A 19,810-nucleotide genomic window follows, 5' to 3' on the forward strand; every position below is an offset into this window, starting at 1 on the left:
CATCTTCATCATCCTGATGAGTACGCAGTGGTGTCTCACTGAGGACCGAATTTGTATTCCCTCCTCCCCACTGACTAATGGTGTTCACATCAGCTGTTTTTTAACATTTTTTTTCCCAAAGAGAGACAGAGAGAAGAGACAGAAAGGAGAGAGAGACAGACAGAGACAGAGACACAGAGACACAGACACACACACAGACACACACACACACAGGGAGAGAGAGAGAGAAGAGACAGAAAGAAGGAGAGAGAGACAGAGACAGACACAGGCACACACACAGACACACACGCATCTGGAGCAAGCACAGCAAAGTGCTCAAACCTGAGATTAGGCATGCTAGTGTCTAATTATTTCCTGTCTATTTCAAGTATTTTACAATTAAACATGAAAACTGTATTCTACCTGAATCTTGCTCCATCTGTCATTCCCCCTGTAAGGGCACGGCCCTAACACCCGAGCTGGGCTTGGAGGCACGGCTTCTGGCCTGGGGAGCGTCCCAGCTGGGAGTGGGCCAGGCCCTGGGGAAGGGATCCCAACACAGAAGAGCTGCTTCCCGAAGCCACTAAGAAGTCCTGCCTCGGGACTGGCCTCTGTGGCCCCGGCTTTGCTCCTCACTTTCCACTTGGCTCCCTGCGCGCCTCTGTGGGCCAGGGCACGTCCAGTGGCTGGCCCCGGGGCTGGGCCCTGGTGGGGCCACCTCTCTTTACCCACCAAGGACTGGGCTCGGGTGACACTGCCTGTCCCCCAGAGGCCTGAGCCTGGCCTGTCTTCTGTGGCATGAATTCCTGCAAGGAACTTCTCATTGCTACTGACATTCATTCCTCAAACCCACACCCTGCGTCCCCAGATACAGCTTCCTTAGGAAGTGAAAAGTGAGAGGTCTCGCCCGGCCGTCTCAGCGTCCTCAGAGGTGGCGCCCCAGAGCGCACGTAGCTGTGGTACCACTGCCCCCCTTAGGAGGACGCCGTTCATTCCTGCCTTGACTTTACACTTGGCTCCAATCTCAGCCACGCAGACTCTCACTGAACCTGAACAAGAACTGTACCAGACTGCCCACCTCTAGGGCCTCAAGGGCAGGATTACTACAGAGTCGCCCGAGCGGCTGATGAAGGCAGGGACAGGGAGCACGGGGCGCGGGGACACTCACCGCTGGCACTCGCCGGCGTGCAGGATGAGCTCGTCGCTGCCCCGGGCGCTGACCGTCAGCTCGTGCTCCGTGGAGTTGAAGACGTCCAGGAGCAGGTGGCACTGCCGGGTACTGCGGGGCAAAGACAAAGGGAAGTTCAGACTCTTCTGGCAGCCAAAGAGGGGAGTGACTCCGCCTTATCCTCTCCATAGGTCTCCACGACTGGGGACATCACAAGTGCGATTTGGCAAAATGTCAAGTGTCCCTGGACCTAAAGGTTTACTGAGACTCATTCTGAAAAAACTGAATTCTCAACAGTGGGTTTGGACAGGGTTAGGGTTAGGGTCCTGGGACACATGCTTAACAACCCTTTACACATGAGTGACCTCGGGAAGGTAACCTGAGTTCTCCAAGCCTCACACATGTGACAACTAGGGGACAGGACCCAGAGGGAAGGCGCTGGGGACAGTGTCATTCAGTACATGACCGCGTCACAGACCTGGATTTCCACAGGTGCCGGGCGGCTGCTGGGCGGGGCACACGCAGCTCCGCGTCCACACTGTCCACGCGCACGTTCACCACAAGTCCCCACAGGGACCACCCCCTGCTCCCTCCAGAACTCTGGATAACACTTTCACTCACCACCCACGTGAAACCTCCTCTCCTTGGCCTTCTCTACTGCAGACAGTAAACCACAGTAACCAAGTTCCCATCGCCCCCTTCCCCAGGGGGAGGGCCATGGACCAAGTTAGCCCACTGCAGGCTTCTGGAGACGCTCCACCCCGAATAAGAAGACAAGTCCTTGAGAGGGGAAGGCATCACCCTTCCGCCTCCCCGCTCCCTTCCTTCTTCTGCAGGGAAACCGGGTGACCCAGTGGACCCTCAAGACCTTCACGCACCACGGCTGTGGATGGCAGGGGGGCATTCGAAGAGGGGTCCAGGAAGTGATGGTGTAGACTCATTAGCTACACATGCGAAACAAAAGTCCAACCACACACGCTTCATTTGGTTAGTTGCCATTTGTCAGGTCTCCGTGACGGTCGAATGCCTGCCGAAAACTACCACAGCATCTCAAATGCCAAGTGTCACAGCTGCGTGTGACAGCTGGTCAGTAAGTGTCAGCTCCTCCCAACGGGACAGCCGGACTCAAGACAGGAGCAGCCAGGGAAGAGCAGCAGAGGCAGAAGCCATTCTCCTTTCTGGAGGTTCAGGGTAAGGAGATTTTCACTGAAGGGAAAATAAAACAGATTCAGAGAAGGATCTGTGCTCTGGGTCATTTTCAGCTGAGCATTTCTGCAAAACATGGCCTTCCAAAGGGCATCTGAATCCTCAAATGTGCACCTCAAAGTGTGATGATGCAAGACGTCGCTGGCTGTTAAGCAAAGGTGAGGGAGGGCTCACACCCATGTCCTGGGCTGCCTGCACGTGGTTATTTCATACAAAAGCCCTGGGAGGGTGTGCTCCAGAGACCCAGTGACAGGAGAGGAGAGTGACGCTCAGGAGGTGACGAAAAATGCTGGTGAATGACTGAGACCCACGACTTAGAGCTTGAAACCCTGTCGTGCTCACAGCAGACGATGCATATGCCAAATCCAAACTACGTCCTCTGTTCTTTCCAGAGAAGGGGACTGAGGGAGAGAGGGGCACAGTGAAGTGTCCACGGGTTCACACGCACATACACACACACAAAGACGGACATCATCAAAAAGCCACTGCGCACCTGTGAAATGCCAGTTTTTCCAAACGTGTACGTTCACCTGCTCTCAGGGGAGGAAGCAAGGAGGCACCTGATGGTCCGGCTCTTACTGCCATGAGATGCTGCACGCCACGTCTTAGAAGAGCGGGGTCACGTCAGTAGATTCTGGGTTCTGTGGTGGGGTGTCCTCCTCAGAGGTTCAGCAGTTGGAAAAACATTCATTAGCTCCGGCAGCTGCCTACAAGAGGCCTCTTCACTCAGCTCACAGAAAGATGAGCTTTCAAGAGGGAAGATCCAATCCCTTCTGCCTTTGTCATAACTTCATGAAATCTTTAATCACAGAGAAATCTTCCATCATAAAAGGGAATTCAGAAAACATTTATCACAGGAAGAAAATTGAAGTGGTTTTTCTAAAGCAGGGAAGAAAAGGTTCAAATACGTGTTGTCTTCACTCGCAGAACAGAGTTGTTAGAAAACTGCACGAGAGTCAAGGACGTCGGAACGTTAGCACTTTTCTGTCCTCTCTTCCTGGCTCGCTGTCTGAGTGTGGGGTGTCCTGCCCCAGTGCTCCCACGCCTTCCAACTGTTGCCTGCTGTTCACTTTCCACCCATCATTCATAAACCAAGTCCCTTCCCCAGACTGCAGCGGCAGCGAGCTCACGACAATGCCATTCACTCTTTGTATCTCTCCGCGTCGCTCAGGATGATTTTCTTAAGTTTTAAGATGTGTTTGAGCGTATATTTACTTTGAATTCTTGTTTGCTTTTTGGGGGGGGGGTCGGTTCTTTTCTGGATCCATCTTCCTGAAGTACAGGGAAACCCGGGAAGCTTCCTGGAAGACCTGAGGTCAGAGCAGGTCTTCAAAGAACAGATCCATCTGCCTGGTTTCAGGGAGGAAGGGGGCAAGGTCTCAGCAGCAGGGAAGAATCTGGAGTAAAGTGGGAGGAAGGGGGCGAGGCCGCCGGGGTAAAGCGGGGCACCATCCAGGCAGAGAGAGCAGCGTGTGTGAAGTCACATCTGTACAGTCAGTGCACACTATTTCTTCTGTCCAGAATTAGGACAACTCATTTTCGTAATTATTTCATGTGAAAAATATCAGTGTCTACTGAGTACCTTTATAATATATGTGTGTGTATATATATATTTATATATATATACTTACATACTGCTCACGGGACAATAAAATGGCACTGCCACTGTGGTAAACAGCCTGGGGGTCTCCTATAAGGTTAAATATGCACTGACCATATAATCCAGTGATTCCATTCCTAGAGAAAGTAAAACTTATGTTCACAAACACTCTGCACGGGTATTTATAGCCGCGCTAGTCATAATCAAAACGGTGGGAGTTCAAATGTCCTTCAGTTGCAGGATGGACCCACAGACTAGGGTGCATCTATTCAATGGACTGCTCCTCCACATTTAAAATACAAATCAAACTGCAAACTCAACAGGAGGGAGGGATCTCAAAATCATTATGCCGAGTGAAAAAAAGTCACTTTCAAGAGGTCACATGCAGTGCGACTTCATTTACATGACATTCTGGAAAAGTCTACAGGACACACAGCAGTGGAGAGCCCATCGGTGGTCGACACGGGTCAGGGCAGGACTGCCAGGGCAGCAGGGTGAAGTTTTGGGGGTGATGAAACTGCTTTTTATCCTGATTGTGGCAGAACACACGTGTTAGAACACACAACTGTGCTCCAGAAAAAGTCAATTTTATCACGTTAATTTAAATCTCTTAAAATCTATATAATAAAAAATAAACCTCGTGCTGAGCTGCATGAGCTGCAGGGCACGAAGTCTGTTCCGATACCAGATTTGCTGCTTCCTGGCTACTGCATGTAAGCATCATTTAACTTCTCTGAGCCTCAGTTTCCCCCAGGGGAACAAGAGCACCTGTGTCATGGAATGATTTGGAGGCTCCAGTGAGGGGCAAAGTGAAAGTGCTCTGTAGCGCTGCAAGCAGGGGGTGCCAGAAGTCGGAGCGGGTGAGTATTACTAGCTTGGCTGCAGTCAGTGGAGCAGCAGAGGAGCTCACAACCCTGCTAGCAAAGCAATCCCAGCTGATTATTCCATGATGACTCAGCTACAAGTGAGTGTGAGAAACCCCACACCGGGGCCTCAGTCCATCTAAAACCACGGTGCCACGCCCAGAGTGTAAGGGGGCTCTTCCTCCCCAGGCCCGGCCAAATTCTCCCAGGCTCCCAGGGTCCAGACATCAACGTCCCATCGTTCCTGGGGGCGCGGTGAAGTGACGGGAGACACAGTCGAACATGCAGTGACAGCCAGATAACACCTCTGGCCAAATCTGTGGGGTCTTTTAAAGTTCTATAAACCTGCCTGCTCCTAATCTGTCTTCTTTCCTAAAAAAAACTAGTAGCTAGTTTCAGGATGGAGAGCTCTCTTGTAAGTCTTAAGAAAGCCAGGGAGCTTAATTCAATCTAAAGGGGAAAAAATAGAACAAATCTTCTGGTGATATAATTTGGCACCGGGCTGCGTCACCTCACAAGGGTCCAGCGCTCAGCGACAAACACACCATTTACTCCCTGTTACATCATCTCATTTGTCCTCGGAACGGGCCACAGGTATAAGAAAAGAACCATGAAGACCACATGTTAAGAAGGGCATGAAACCGACAGAACACCCAGACGTTTGTGCCTCAAAATCCAAGGTGAATAGGTAACATACAATGACAACTATGCCATATTGGCTTTTCGTTTTCTGGGACTGAAGACAAGTCCAGTTCAAAAAGGATGGAAATGAACCTGCAGATAACAACCAGAAATCATGTTTCATGTATCACCACTTGAAATGAACTCTGTAATGAGTAAACTAAGCAGTAAAACTTTGAAAATGCAGAATGCAAAAATTCTAAATATAAGATCATGAAAAACTCAGGCCGACTGTTGTGATGAACAATCTCCCTTTTAACACACACCCAACTCCTAAATCAAACATGATGTGGGCCTTTCCCACTGACATTTATAAATCATACTCCTTACTATAATTAGCATGTATTACTTGTTAAATAGAGCAATCTCTAAATGCCTTAAATGAATATTGATAGTGTTTTTAAGTGAATATTAATATACAACATTCAATAATATAGTTCAAAGTAAAATATAGATCACTTAAAATTATTGACTGTAATAATTTAATAATATGTATGAGTAAGAAAGAAAGAAGGTCCTTTCAAGATACAGCTGTGCAGACAGGGAAGCGGGAGGGAGTCCACTGGGAGGTGGTCTGCCTCGGCAGCTCCCCCTGGGGACACTGGGGACCCGCGCGCTAACCACCAAGAGGGTGTCAAGCTGGATGGAAGCCGTCAAGTGGATGGGAGGGCTGGGTCGCAGCTCCTGCCTGCGCAGATAGACACCACGTTAACACTTGCAAAGATGATGAAAAGCGTGCTTATCATTTCAGGGAACACAGGTCAATAGGAGCAGGATGGGATGAAGCAAAGTAACGGAGTCGCTAAGCTCCTTCCAACAGGAGACTTGATGAGGAACTAAGATGAGATTCCGACTCCGAGGCAGGGTGCAGGGTGCAGAGTGCATGTCCCCAGCCCCTCCCATCGCACAAGCCGGTCTCGGGCAGGTGTCCCATATCCTCTCCCATCCTGCCCAGGGCACTCCTCACAGCCTGGCCTCAGGGATGCCGCAGAGAGGCTGGAGCTCTTGGGCGGGAGAGGGCTTCCCTCTCAGTAACACAGCCCCAGTTTCCTTACCAACCAGCCAGACACGAGTCCCCGGGTGGGCTGTCCCTGTGTCACTCGCACAAGGCAAGAGCGGGAGTCCCTTATCTTGCCCTCACCAACCACCACTCCCCAAGTTTCTACCTCGTGTCAGGCACTGTACCAGACACTCTACATACATTTATTAAGCCCTACCGCGAGCCTGCAAGATCAATGTTACCTTCATTTCAAGATGAAGGAAAAATGATGCTTAAAGAAACAGGAATGACTAGCCTGAGACCACAGAGCAAATGAACGGTAGAATCAAAATTTGAAATCAGATACAGGTCCGCTGGGCTCTGAATCCTGTGCTTGTTAAAATTCTCAATTCTTGTTAAATTTAAAAACCAATTTAAATAACACAGCAACTTGCAAAAGATGGTCCATGATGAAATCCAACATTGAAATTGCCTTCATTGCGTGTCGGTGAGCACACGCTCTCCACAGAGTAGCGCAGTCCCACCCCGTGGGGGGAAATGGAATTTTTCTACATGGCCGAGAGAAGCACTGCGGTGTGTCAAACTGTATGATTTCTATTAATAATGTAATAACGCTCACACCTTGCACCCTGCTCAGGGGAGTGTGTTTTCCACATTGCTCAGAGTAGCAATGTTTGAGACTGGACCATTTATCCTAACAGCCGAGAAAGAAATGGCTCCGGAGGAGAGGGAGGCTCGGCCCTCAGACGGGGCGGCGTGGCCCAATCCATTTCAATCTTGTCCCTAATGACATTACTAGGCAGCTTGGTGCAAAAAGTGGATCTTGAAGGTAATTGATCTCCTAAATAAAAGTCAGCTGAAACCTATATACACACCCCTGAGGGAGAACGCTTTAAAAAAAAGCCAATGAGAATTCCACCTCCCACCTATAATGTGCACCTCCCTCCTTTATTGTGTTTTGGCTCTGAGAAAACACGGATCCCTCTATTGTTTAATTTGATTCTCTTACACCCCCAGGCGGTGAGCAGAGCCGGTGATCACTCCCACGAGGGACAGGAAGGCTGAAGCTGGGAGAGACAAAGAGAAGTTTCCAAAGACGCCATGGGAGTAAAAGGAACCCAGGTCTCCGGAATCCCAGTTCAGAGCGTGTGTGGCAGAAAGCACGGGTTTCGGTGCCAACAAGGCCATAATTCAAATCGCATCTCTGCCTCCCATTAATGTTCAACTCCATACAGCAATGCTGACTTCAACGGGTTCTCTGGAGTTTAAATGGGATGCTGAACACAGAGGACCTAGGGCAAGCCTTAGAATAGAGTGGGTCCAGAACAAACAGGGTTTCCCTCCCCCTTCCTCTTCTAGACCTCTACTAGTGAAAAACCACCAATGAGAAAGCCTGCATAGCTTATCAATATTAATAAAGGAGCCGATACACAAACTACCCCTGGAGCAATATCCCTTTGTATCTTGGTTTCAGAACAGAGCAGATGATTCCGTTGATGCCAGCAATAAGGTTATCTTGTGATGTCTACGCGGCTTCTTTTTGCACCAAATTCAGCTTGACTCCAACAACGTGCATGCGGTCATCTCCCTGTCTGTGCTGCAGAGGCCTTGAAGTCGGGGTATCCGGGTGCCAGTCTGCCTGGCTCCTGACTGCACAGAGGTCAGAATCCAGCAAGGGAAAGAGAAACACGGTTAGCAACACTTTCCCAATTCCTCCCGGAGAAGAGATGGTGAAATCCTACTCTTTCTTCAAGAATTAGGACAGTGTTTCCCCTTCTGTGAAGCCTTCCTAGACTTCTCCAGTAAAAACTGGTCTCTCTTCAATTGTGCATTTATTTTCACATGCGAGCAAAACTTTAAAGTTGAGGTATAATTTATACACAACGAAATACACATTATTCCTGTTCTAGAAATTGGTATAAATGGAGTCAAGCAGTATGTCTTCCTTTGTGACGAGACTCCTCTGACTATCATGACTTTGAGCTTATTCCCTGTGTTGCACGTATCAATGGTCCATTTTACTTCTGAGCAACTCTCCCCTGTGTGGATAAGCCACAAATTGTTTATTCATTCATCTGCTGGTGGGCATTTGGAGTTGTTTCCAGTTTGGAGTTATTATAAATAAAGCTGTTACGAAAATTCCTGCAGGAGTCTTTTCATGGATGTGAATTTTTATTTCTCTTATGTAAATACCTGCTGGACACTGGGGAGGTAGATGTTACAATTCACGACAGGCTGGCTGACCGATGTCTAAAGTGGTTGTACTGTTCTACGTTTCCAGAAGCAACTTAGGAGTGTTCTGGTGGTTTCACAGCCTTACCAGCATTTGATTTTGTCAATCTTCTTTAATTTTAACCACTTCAGAGGGTTTATAGTGGTACCTAATTGAGGCTTCAATTTTCACTTCTGTAATGGTCAATAATGTTGAGCACATTCAGGTGATTACAAGCCATTAGTATACCTCTGTGAAATATCTGTTCAAATGCTCCGCCCATTTTTGTCTCTTCATTATTTACTTTCTGGACTTTGTTCTATACTAGATACAGACCTTTGTTGCATAAGTGCATTGTAAACATTTTCCCCCAGTAGGGAGCTTGCTTTCTGATGAGCTGAAGCTTTTAATTTTGATAATCACCAACTTTTTATTTTATGATTAGCAGTTTCTGATCCCATCTGAGAAAGCTTCGCCCCAAAGTGATGGAGACACTCGGCTACTTTTATTTGAGGAGGTTTATAGTTAGCTTCTCCATTTACGCCTAGAACCCTTCTCAAATGGATCTTTGTGCATGATGTGATGCACAGGTGATAGTTCTTCTCTCCACCACGTACATATCCAATTCTTCCAACACCATTTGTTGAAAAGATTTTCATTCCACAGAAGTTGTTTTCATACCTTGTTGATTGCATATGATCAACTGATCATAAAGGACAGAGGCTACTTCCAGACTATTATGGCATTGCTCCATCTTTACAACAATAGCGTATCTCTTGATTACTGTAATTTTACAGTAAGTCTTAAAATCATATAGCTGAAGTCTTCTAACTTTGTTCTTTTCTCAAGTCATTAGCCTATTCCTTTGGCAATAGTTTGTTTCATTTTGAAATAACTTTTAAAACAGCTTGTCAATTTCCATTCCCCTCCAAAAACAATCCTGCTGGGATTATGACTGGGACTGCACTGAATATATAATCAAATTTGGGGAAACTGGTATCTTAGCAAAACCAACTCTTCCAATCAATAAACATGGTATTCCCCCTAATTATTTAAGTCTTCTTTAATTTTCCTTAGCTGTGCTATGTCATTTTCAAGGTAGAAATCATATTTTTTAAAATGGATTCCAGTGAGACAAGGCAGCCCAGTGGTTAAGGCAACAGACTGCTAAAAATTTATCCCAAGTGCATCATATTTTTTATTACAATACATACATTCTCAAAATTTCATTTACAAATTATTAGTCACTAGTGTATGGACTTACTAGTTCTAATGATTTCTCTGGAGTGGTAGGTACCTTAGAATATTTATGTACATGGTCATGCGATCACACAAAGGCACACAGATAATACAAGTGCACTGCTTCGTTTCCAATTTTCATAGCTTTGCTTTCCTCGTTGTATTGCTCTGATTAGGACTGGCAGAAAAGTAACACACACAGTGGTAAGCGCACACACACGTGCCTTGCGTGTGCTCCTAGAGGAAAGCATTCAGCCTCTCGCCACCAAGCGCAGCATTACACGGAACTGCAGGTCTGCAGACGCGTTCCACCAGCTTGCAGCCATTCCCCCCTAGTCCCAGTTTACTGAGACTTGGATCATAAGTGGGTGTTGCATTTTGTCAAGTGATTTTTCATCAACTGACATGATCTAATGATTTTTCTCCTTTACTTTGCTAATATGGTAAATTATATTGACTAATTTCTCAATGGTAAGTGAAACCACCTTGTGTTGTTGGATTAAACCTGAATCGGTCATGTTGCATTATCCACCTTATACATCACTGAAGTTGATTTGTAAGTATTTTGTTTTGAGGCTTCACAATTACGTATTTATGAGGATAGTGGTCTAAAGTTTTATTTTCTCATAATGTCTCTGGGTTTGGCACCAGGATGAAGCTAGCGTCATAAAATGGGAGTTGGAAGTATTCCCTCCCTGTCTATTTTCTGGAAGAGTTTTTGTAAAAGTGCTTATTTCGGGGGTGGGGGAGGGTACAGCTCAGGGGGAGAGCACGTGCTTAGCATGCATGAGGTCCTGGGCTCATTCCCCAGTACCTCCATTAAATAAATAAATAGACAAATAGATAAATAAGTAAACCTAATTATCTCCCCCCAAAAAGTGCTATTCTTTCTTTCTTAAAAGCTTCATGTATTCAGTCAAGACATCTGAGCCTGAAGTTTGCTTCATGGGAAAATTTTCATTAACAATCAAAATTAATTAAAACTAAAAATTAAACTCTCTAATATGACTATCTCAGGGGTTCTGGTCTTTTCTTGTGCCAACTTTGGTAATTTGTGTCTTTCAAAATTTTTTTCCATCTACGTTGTCAGGTTTACCAGAACACGATTTCTCACGGTACACTGTTGTCATTCTTTCAATGTCTGCAGAATCTGTAGTGATGCCCTTTCTCTTATGTTCGTTATTGGTAACGTGTTTTCACTCTCTTTTTAAAAATTTTGATCATCTGTCTACAGTCTAGTAATCTCATTAATCTTTTCAAAGAATTGATTTTTGGTTCCATTTACTTTACATATTATTTTTTCATTTCCCACTTCATTTATAGCCACTCTACTATTACCATTACTATCTTACTTCTGTTTATCTTGGGTGCACTTTGCTCTTCTTTATCTAACAGACACTCACACCACTGATTTTAAGATATTCAACTTCTAATGTAAGCACTGACTGCTCTATAAATATCGTTAGTTGGGGTTGTTTACTAGAACTGTGCAAGTTTTCTATATTTTTACTAAATTTCTATCTCCCTGTTCTATTAAAAACTGGGAGACAAGTGTTGAAATATCCAACTATAATTGTGTGTTTTTCATCCCCCCCTTCAGATGTTGGTTTCATTTTGAAGTTATGTTTTTGAGTGCGTTTGCATTTAGAATTGTTAGGTTCTCTTGATGACTTGACTCTCCTATCATTACAACTTATCCTCTCTCTCTCCTTTTCTCCTCAAAGTCTACTTATTTCACATTAATACATCCATGCCTACTTTTCTATGATTAGTGTTTGCATGACATATCTTTTTCCCATCTTTTTGCTTTTAAAACTGTGCCTATTTCATGTGAGTTTAATGTTATAGAAAACATATAGTTGGCTCTTATATTTTTAAACAGTATGACAATTTCCACTTTTAAATATAGTTTTTGGTCCATCTACATTTAATGTAATTCTTGGTACAGTGTGTTTCAGTTTCCCACATTGCTGTTTGTTTCCTATTTGACTAGATGTTTCTGGTTCTTTCCTCTTTCTTTTTTGCCACCTCATTCCCCCTTTGGGGGATTAAGTATTTTTTAGCATTCTGTTTTATCTCTTCTGGCATATTATCCATACCTTAAGTGGTTGCTCGAGGCTTCACAATATGCAACTTTAAATGAGCACATTCTAACTTCAAATAATGTAACACTGCATATAAAAAGCCCCCATTTCCCCCTCCTTTTCCATTTCTTTGTGCTACATTTTTGGTTACTTACTCTCCTTCTACACATGACACACATTACCAAATTAAGTGCTATCATTTCTTCCTTAGAGTCAGGAGTCTTTTAAAGAAATCAAAAAATGAGAAAAAATCTCTTATATCTATTCACTTATTATTTCTGGGGTTCATCATTCCTTAATGTAGGTCCAGGTTTCCATTTGGTATTATTTCTGTCTGATGAGCTTTTATCAGGCTGATAAAACACAAAGACCATGCTCTATCCATCTCTGACCCCACAAGTGCTTCATACAGCACCTGAAACATTAGAGGTATTGATTTAAAGGTTTACAGTCTGGTAAGTGCTTTATTAGACATACGAAGAATGCACAGGGGAGCCCACAGAAGGACCCCCACTATGGCTAGTCATGGTCAGGAAAATTTTACAAAAAGGTAACACAGATCAATGGCAAACAGACATTTTCCAAAAGGTTCGTTGAAGGAATGAGAGTTTAAGAAAAAGAGCAGTTTTAGAAAAGGATGGATGCAAGTGCACCCTGGAGTGAGCTGCCCCGACACGTCCCAGGGACGGTGAGAAGGAAGCGTCTTTCACATGCACTGTGGAGGGACTAGGGGCAAACAGCTGAAGAGAAACATCTAAGTCAAATTTTTAAGTGCCCTGAATATCACGAAGGGACTTTCAACTTTACCTCGTAAGTACTGGGAAAGTCTCTAAGCTAGATGGTGACGTGGGAACATTTGTATTTACAGGAAGATGCAGGAGCCAGAACAGAGGCAGGGGGCCGAGTAGGCAAGTATTCCTGAAGTCCCAAGGAAAGGTGACAAAGATGTGCACTGGGATGCAGGGGCTTTCAGAGACATTTCGGAGGCTCAACCGACAGGATTTGGGGAGCAGTTAGACTTAGCAGGAGTGGGAAGGGAGGATTCAAGGAAATCGAATCTCCATTCCAAGAGCAGGGGAAAGAAACACGTAGGTCAAAAGAAAGAGAGTGAGGTCAACAGGCTAGGAAATTAGGAGCCAAAAGCCCTTCAGTTACCACCAACTCTTCCGAGTGCATATTTGCACCAAACCACAAGGCAACACCTGTCTCATCTTAAACTGCCATTAAGAGCTGTGGGGGCCATGACACGGAAGCCAGATATTAACAGGAGGAAAATAACCAACTTGGTGACAACCTGTGCTGCTTCCAAGACCTACTCACGTGAGCAGCGGCAGCAGGCAACGAGGGGGTGAGGAAGGAACACACGCCGGCTTGACGGCAGAGCGGACCTAACGCACAGAAAGGGCCAGAAAAACGCTGACAGCATCTGGCAGCGGCCCTGGCCAAAGCCTCCCGCTGGCAAGTGCTTTGATGCTTCGTACAAATTCAAAACAGAGGCGAGCCTTGGCAAGAAAGACCATTACTCTGAGGACTGAAAAGGTGACCGACGGTGAAACGCGATGCTGGAAAGCTCAGGCGAAGCCGCCAGTCCTTGCTGAGCCATTCTCCAGTGGCTGGGGAGAACAGTCTTCCCTGTGAACGACAGCCCCTCTCAGTATCTGGGGCTGTGTCACCGCAAGGAGAGCTTCAGCCCCACGTCAACACGGACAACGACATTCCCCGCCACACTCTGTGGAACACAGAGCCGACTGCTGGAGGGGAGAGGGAGGGGGCTGCATGTGACGTCCTCTCTCCCACGGTCAAGGCTATTGAGGTCAATACAGCCTTAACTCTGCTGAAAATAAATAATGCCAGCCCGCTCCACCCCACCCGGAGACGCAAGGCGCCCGGGGACGAGAGAACACGGAAGTGACAGGGTGACCAGCCCCCGCCTCCCAAAGGCGGCTCGCGGCCTGGGCAGGGGTCTGACCCCAGAGGGCCTCCAGGTGGCTGGGCTCCACCCAGCGCTTTCAGGCCCCACTGCTCCTAGCTCACCCGGGTCACAGTTTGGGGTGAGAAACTGTCATTCTCCCGCCTTAGGGAGGAATACCTCCAAGTACCTCTGGTCTCTTCGGGGTTTGAAGCAGACAAGTGACCTGATTTCTTTCTCTCTGAAGAAGACTAGGCCTGGGGAAGTAACCAGGAGAGCAAGGCTCCAGGAAGAACGGCCCTCTGGGCAGAAATGACCCAGTGCTCCGGGGGCTGGGAGCTCCAGGAATCGGGTGCTGAGATGCTGGACCGCCTGGCTGCACATAGAGTCTTCCTGCGATGCCGGAAGTGACATAGAAAGAGATGTTGGCCTCCTTCAGGAGTCTCTAAGACATGTGGCTAACCGCTGAGTCCCTGTGAACTGGAGAACCAGACAGGGGCAGGGGCCAGGCTCAGGACAGTGACGACCACGAGCAAGCACACTGCAGTGCTGACACTATGATGACAGCATGTTGAGAGGTGCCAAGCCCATTCACTCACATCTAACTGGAGGGACATTTCTGCACACGGATGTGAACCTAAGACCAGGGAGGTCCTGGCACCCTGGCTCGGATCTAATGGGAGGCGGGACCGAGACGGACACCAAGGTCAGAATTCCAAACGCAGGGCCGTCAGACTCTAGCACAGGGCGATCAGAGAGCAGACGTGCGTTTACCTGGTTGCCGGCAGAGTGCTGACTCGGGTGAAGAACAGAGATGGCTCAACTTCGACGTGCAGCCCCAGGGAGAGGCTCCGGTAGTAGCCCTCCGCGTGGCCCGGGCCTCCGGAGTACTTAAAATTCAGGACAGCTTCCAGGGTCTAAAAAGATGCAAAAAATGGTAAGTTAGTACTCCTTAAGTTGGTCACCCTACCTCCAGGAGGCAGGATTCACTCCGAGAAGGCTGAAGGTAACCCCGCTGGCAAAGCTATGAGCACCAGGCAGCTCTAACCTGGCACCTGACGCCCGGCACCGTCTTTCCTAGGACGATGCCCTGTGTCTAACACCAACAATTCTCAGCCTGGAAACACAAATGGAAAGGAGCTCCGAAATTACTCTGTGATGAGATAAGCATTTGAGAGAGAGAAACGTATTTCAATTAGCATCACTTAAACATACAGATCAGGTGGGGGAACTTCCATCAAGGAGGTGGTGCATGGCTCCCAGGAGACTATCGGTGACTCCTGACCCTTCCTTGAACCCATGGAGAGCTACAGTCACAGGGCAACTTCGTAGCCAGGAGGCCAAGGAGGAGCGAGGCCCTTCGTGGAGGGACGGGGTGGGGACACATCTGGCAGGGGCAGGGCCAGCACCACAGAGGCTGACAGGAAGGAATCAGCTCAGGTGTTACTGAGTTGCCAAAGGCTGAGCAGGGGCTCCAACCATAGCGAAGACTCTCCAGGAGCCCAGACCCCAGAGCAGCTGCCCCCACTCCAGGCCCTTTGCCAGGCACCTCCCTGGGGGCACACACAAAGGACTGGCGGGGGCAGGAGAGCAGAGGGGCCTCCCTTGGCGGCACGGGCACAGAGGAGGGGGTCAACTGCCACCACAGGAAAAACAAGAAGCCAACACCCCAACCCTAGCCCCTGCCCCCTCCCAACGCCATCCAGAACCTTCTTTCCTCTGAAGCAAAATCTTAAGCTTCTCGGGGAGAGGTTGCAAATGCCAAGGGCACCAAGACAGGGGTAAATATCCGTTCTCGTGAGGGGAGGGCCGGAGCCAGGCCCAAGGCCGGGCCCCACAGCAGTGCCACTGGGGCAGAGGTGGGAAACCCATTCACACAGAAGGCCCGCCATGACACCAGGCTGAGGCTGGCTGCTCCAGGGGCGGGAGCAGGAGTGCGGAGAGCCCACACCCAAGATCCAGGGCGCGGCTCCCACCTAGGACTGCAGCAGCACGGGACAGCCAGAGCCCCATCTGCTCCTGCACAGACCTGGCGGCGCCCAGGTAGCAGCGTCCCTGGGGGAGGAACAGAGGTGGGGAGAGACCCAGCCCGGGTGCTGGCAGGCAGGGAGGGCTAAGGGCTGAGGATGGAGGAGGGCCATGATGGGAAAAGCCCTTGGTATCCCAGCGGCCCCCACTTTCTTCCCCTGCCCCCCAGCACAATCTGGAGCCTGTGCCGCACCAGCAGCAAGCACAGCAACAAGAAATCTCAACCCCCAGCTCAGCTCCTCACTGAAATGGCTCAGCCTTCCCCAGTAAGGTCCTGAAACAGGCATCAGCACACTACGGCCCACGGGCCAGATCGGGCCTGCAGCCGGTTCTCTGTGCCTCAGAGCTGAGAACAGGTTTTACATTCTTAAAAGGTCATAAAACAAAGCAACAAAACCAAAGAAGAGTATGCAACAGAGACCACACGCAGCCCACCAAGCTAAAATGTTTACTATCTGGTCCTTTACATAAAGTTTGCAGATAAAACTCTAAGAAGAAAACAGAGGAGTAAACCTCTGTGATCTTGGATAAGCAGTGGTTTGGTAGACAGGACACTAGAAGTGCAAGCAACAAGAGACAAAAAAGGTTGGTGTCATGGAAATCCACGGAGGGCGGAGCTTTGGGAAGAAGGGCCAGAAGGCCCATCACTGCTGCCAAGCCACACAAAAAAGGTCTGAGAAAGTAGCTGACACATTTGGCGACAAGCTGGTCGCTAAAGATGCTAGTGGAAGCATTTTCAAGAAGAGGAATAGTGAGGTGAGCTCAGAGCACCGTCGGGCTGGCAGTGCCGGATGGGGCCCCAGAGCCACATGTCCGGGGGAGGGGGGGGCTCAAGCGCATTCTCACCTGCGGGAGCCAAGGGTGGCCACGCTTCCAAAGGGCCAGAGGGAGTGCCTGTTGTTTGTTTTTAAAAATCGCCACCCTAATGGGGGTGAAGTGGTACCTCATTCTGGTTTTGATCTGCATTCCCCCAGAGACTAGTGATGCTGAGCGTCGTCTTTATGTCACTGGCCATGTGTACATCCTCTTTGGAGAAACGTCCGTTCAAGTCCTTCGCTCCCACTTTAAGAGCTCACTGTTCCAACTTACCTCCCACAACTCCTCAAGGTCCGTATGCTTACAGGTTTCCTTGAGCCCTGGGACTACTAATTCTCTTGGCCTGTATAAATGTCACTCCTCCTTCATGGCCCCCCAGAGCCACACCTTCTCCTGTAAGATACCCATACTGCCTTACTTTAATAGAAACTCGATGAAATACTAGTTTGTCTGTCTGTTTTTTAATACTTAAGGATCATATACTGGTCTCATCAAAATCCCAAATTCCTTTCCCATAGCATAAGGCACTGTACTATCATCTCAGAAGGATGCCAGTTTCACGTGAACACGTCTTACACTTCCGACAACCTCTTTGTTGTCAGCAGAAGGTGAACCCCTCACACACAGCCCAACCAGCCCTTCTGTAACACCTTTCTCAATGCAGCTGCCTCCCCGTTGGGTCTCTTCTTTCATTCAGCTTTTCAGTCGCTTCTTGGCTACTTTCTGAGAGCCAGGGTCAGTGCTAGAACAAGATGAGTACAGGGTGGTCCCTGATCTCAGAAAGCTCAGTAAATATTGAGTCAAAGAATGTCTGAACCAATTGACTGATAAATAAACAAATAAAACCAACCCATCACCCAACATATATCTGGCAACTTCCTTAAACTGCAGGCATGGTGGTCAAGGAAATAAACATAAGATTCTCAATAATGGCCTCGAAAAGCCAAAATCTAGGAAAGCAACAAAACATGTCACACTGGCTTTTTTGTTTTTTAAGATGAACTTAAAAGTTGTCTCCAGGGAGTGATGTAGCAGAGGTCACCTGGGAAATGAGCAAAAACTACAGAGACAGGTAAGTGTCAAGCACTATGTAAGACAGAAGAAATAGTCTGTGTCTCTGTTTTCTTGGAATTGGCTGTTTCTTTACTCTGTAGAGAAGCAAGGAAAAGATATCATTATGGGAAAATATTCAATTTATGAAAATCAAGCACAGAAAAGATTTTGTAAAACCATCGAGTATTACTTCCCTTCTTCCTTGATTAAAAGCAACCTCAGCCCTGTACAATCAGAGCATTTCAATCAAGCCACGAAGCGGGCTGGTAAGGGAAAAGACAGAGGACATCCAAGCTTTTCTTAACCAAAATGTAAGCAGCAGCAGAGCATTAGTCTGCCCTAAGACTGTCCCTTCTCAGAGTGTGCGACAGCCTTTGAGAGAAGACTGTTATAAGAATCAGAAAGGGGCAAAGAATTAAAGAAAAATTATTCCTTTTCTAGGCATACGACAACTTCTTATTTGAGCTAAAATGAAAGGTCTTCCAATAACTGTCTTCCATTGAGCACCCACTAAGTGCCAGATGCTCTGCTAAGTAATCTTTGCAGCTGGGCTCTAACGTTCTTACAAGCCCTACGAGGAAAGCCCAGGTTTCATCAGCGAGCAGTTAGGTGCCTGGCCGGGGCCTCACACCCAGGAAGTAGCAGCACATCCAGGATCCAAACAGAGCTGCGTGGCTGCACGGCCCACTCTCCTCCACTTCTGACAACTGCTCAGACAACGCTCTGCACCTACCCAGTCACTCACTCACTGATCCTGAAGCAGGGTCTGCTAAGCGCAAGGGAGCACGGCAGAGGACATGATGCCACCCGAGGACTCAGGTCCAGTCAGAGACACAAGCCACCAACACGTAAAACAACTGTGACGTGTCACGTCCAGAGAAGTGTCCTAGGACGTGTAGAGGCACAGGAGGGAAGAGGACTGTGTGCCTGGTGTGGAGCTGGACCCAGCAAAGAAGACAGGATTGGGCCATTATTAAACAGAAACTGGATAAATAACGGAAGGGAAAAAATCACTCAAACTAAACCTATTTCTTGAAAGTACCAGTAAAAAAAGAGAGAAAATAATTACCAATGTTAGGAATGAAAATGTGTATCATCCAGTAAAAAAAGAGAGAAAATAATTACCAATGTTAGGAATGAAAATGTGTATCAGTACAGATCGTACACACATGAAAAGGATAATAAAGAAACAGTGTAAATAATTTAGTGCCAATAGATTCCACAACTCAGGTAAAACGGGCGCACAGTACCAAACGGAACTGACGAGAAACAGGAAGCCCGAAGAAGCCCCTGTTAACTGAAGACACGGATTCAGAACACACCCTCCCGGAGGAAACCCCAAGCTGGGGTGGCATCCCAGCTGAGCTCTGTCAGAACTTACTGTCAGCAGCCATATCAGCTAACACGAACAGCTTCAGAAAAGACAGCAAAACATCCCCATTCTTTTTAAGAGACCAGTGTTACCTAAATGCTAAAAGCAAAGAGTTTATAAAGAAAACAACAGGCCCACATCCCTCTTGAATTTAGATGCAGAAATCCTTAACAACAGTTACTGAGTCAAATTCAGTAATATTGAAAATGGGTAATACATTGTGACCAAGTAAGGTTCTTAACAATGCAAGGTTGGTTCAACATTAGAAAACAATCTATGTCATTCACCATCGTAACAGACCATTAACAGACAAGAAAAAGAAAAGCCATATGAACATCTCAATAGTTAGAAAATTCAGTTGGCAAAATTCAAAACCTATTTATCATTCTTTAAAAATCTCAGCAAACTAGGCATTAAAAAAACATCCTCAGTCTACAAAGTGCACCCATGAAAAGCTTGCAGTTAAAACCAGACTTAATGGTAAACAATGTTTTGCCTCTAAAATCCAGAATAAGGTGAGGAAGGACGCAGCTCTCATTACTTCTATCAACACTGTACTTGAGATTCTGGGCAGTTCAATAAGGCAAGAAATTAAAGGCA

The 19,810-nt window shown here is 47.2% G+C and overlaps 1 protein-coding gene across 10 annotated transcripts in view; it reads right to left on the reverse strand.

Moving 5' to 3' along the window:
• Window positions 1-19,810, reverse strand: part of TRAPPC9 (trafficking protein particle complex subunit 9) — a 433,756-nt gene that overhangs the window by 147,998 nt on the left and 265,948 nt on the right. For all 10 annotated transcript variants that reach the window (XM_072949773.1, XM_072949771.1, XM_072949768.1 and 7 more), the window contains 2 exons: window positions 14,716-14,858; window positions 1,148-1,258 (listed from right to left, as the gene is read on the reverse strand). In XM_072949773.1, coding sequence (XP_072805874.1) covers window positions 1,148-1,258; window positions 14,716-14,858 — 254 coding nt within the window. The remainder of the gene's footprint in view (window positions 1-1,147; window positions 1,259-14,715; window positions 14,859-19,810) is intronic.

The sequence above is a fragment of the Vicugna pacos genome, chromosome 25, assembly GCF_048564905.1.
Source record: "Vicugna pacos chromosome 25, VicPac4, whole genome shotgun sequence".
Taxonomy (NCBI): Eukaryota; Metazoa; Chordata; class Mammalia; order Artiodactyla; family Camelidae; genus Vicugna; species Vicugna pacos.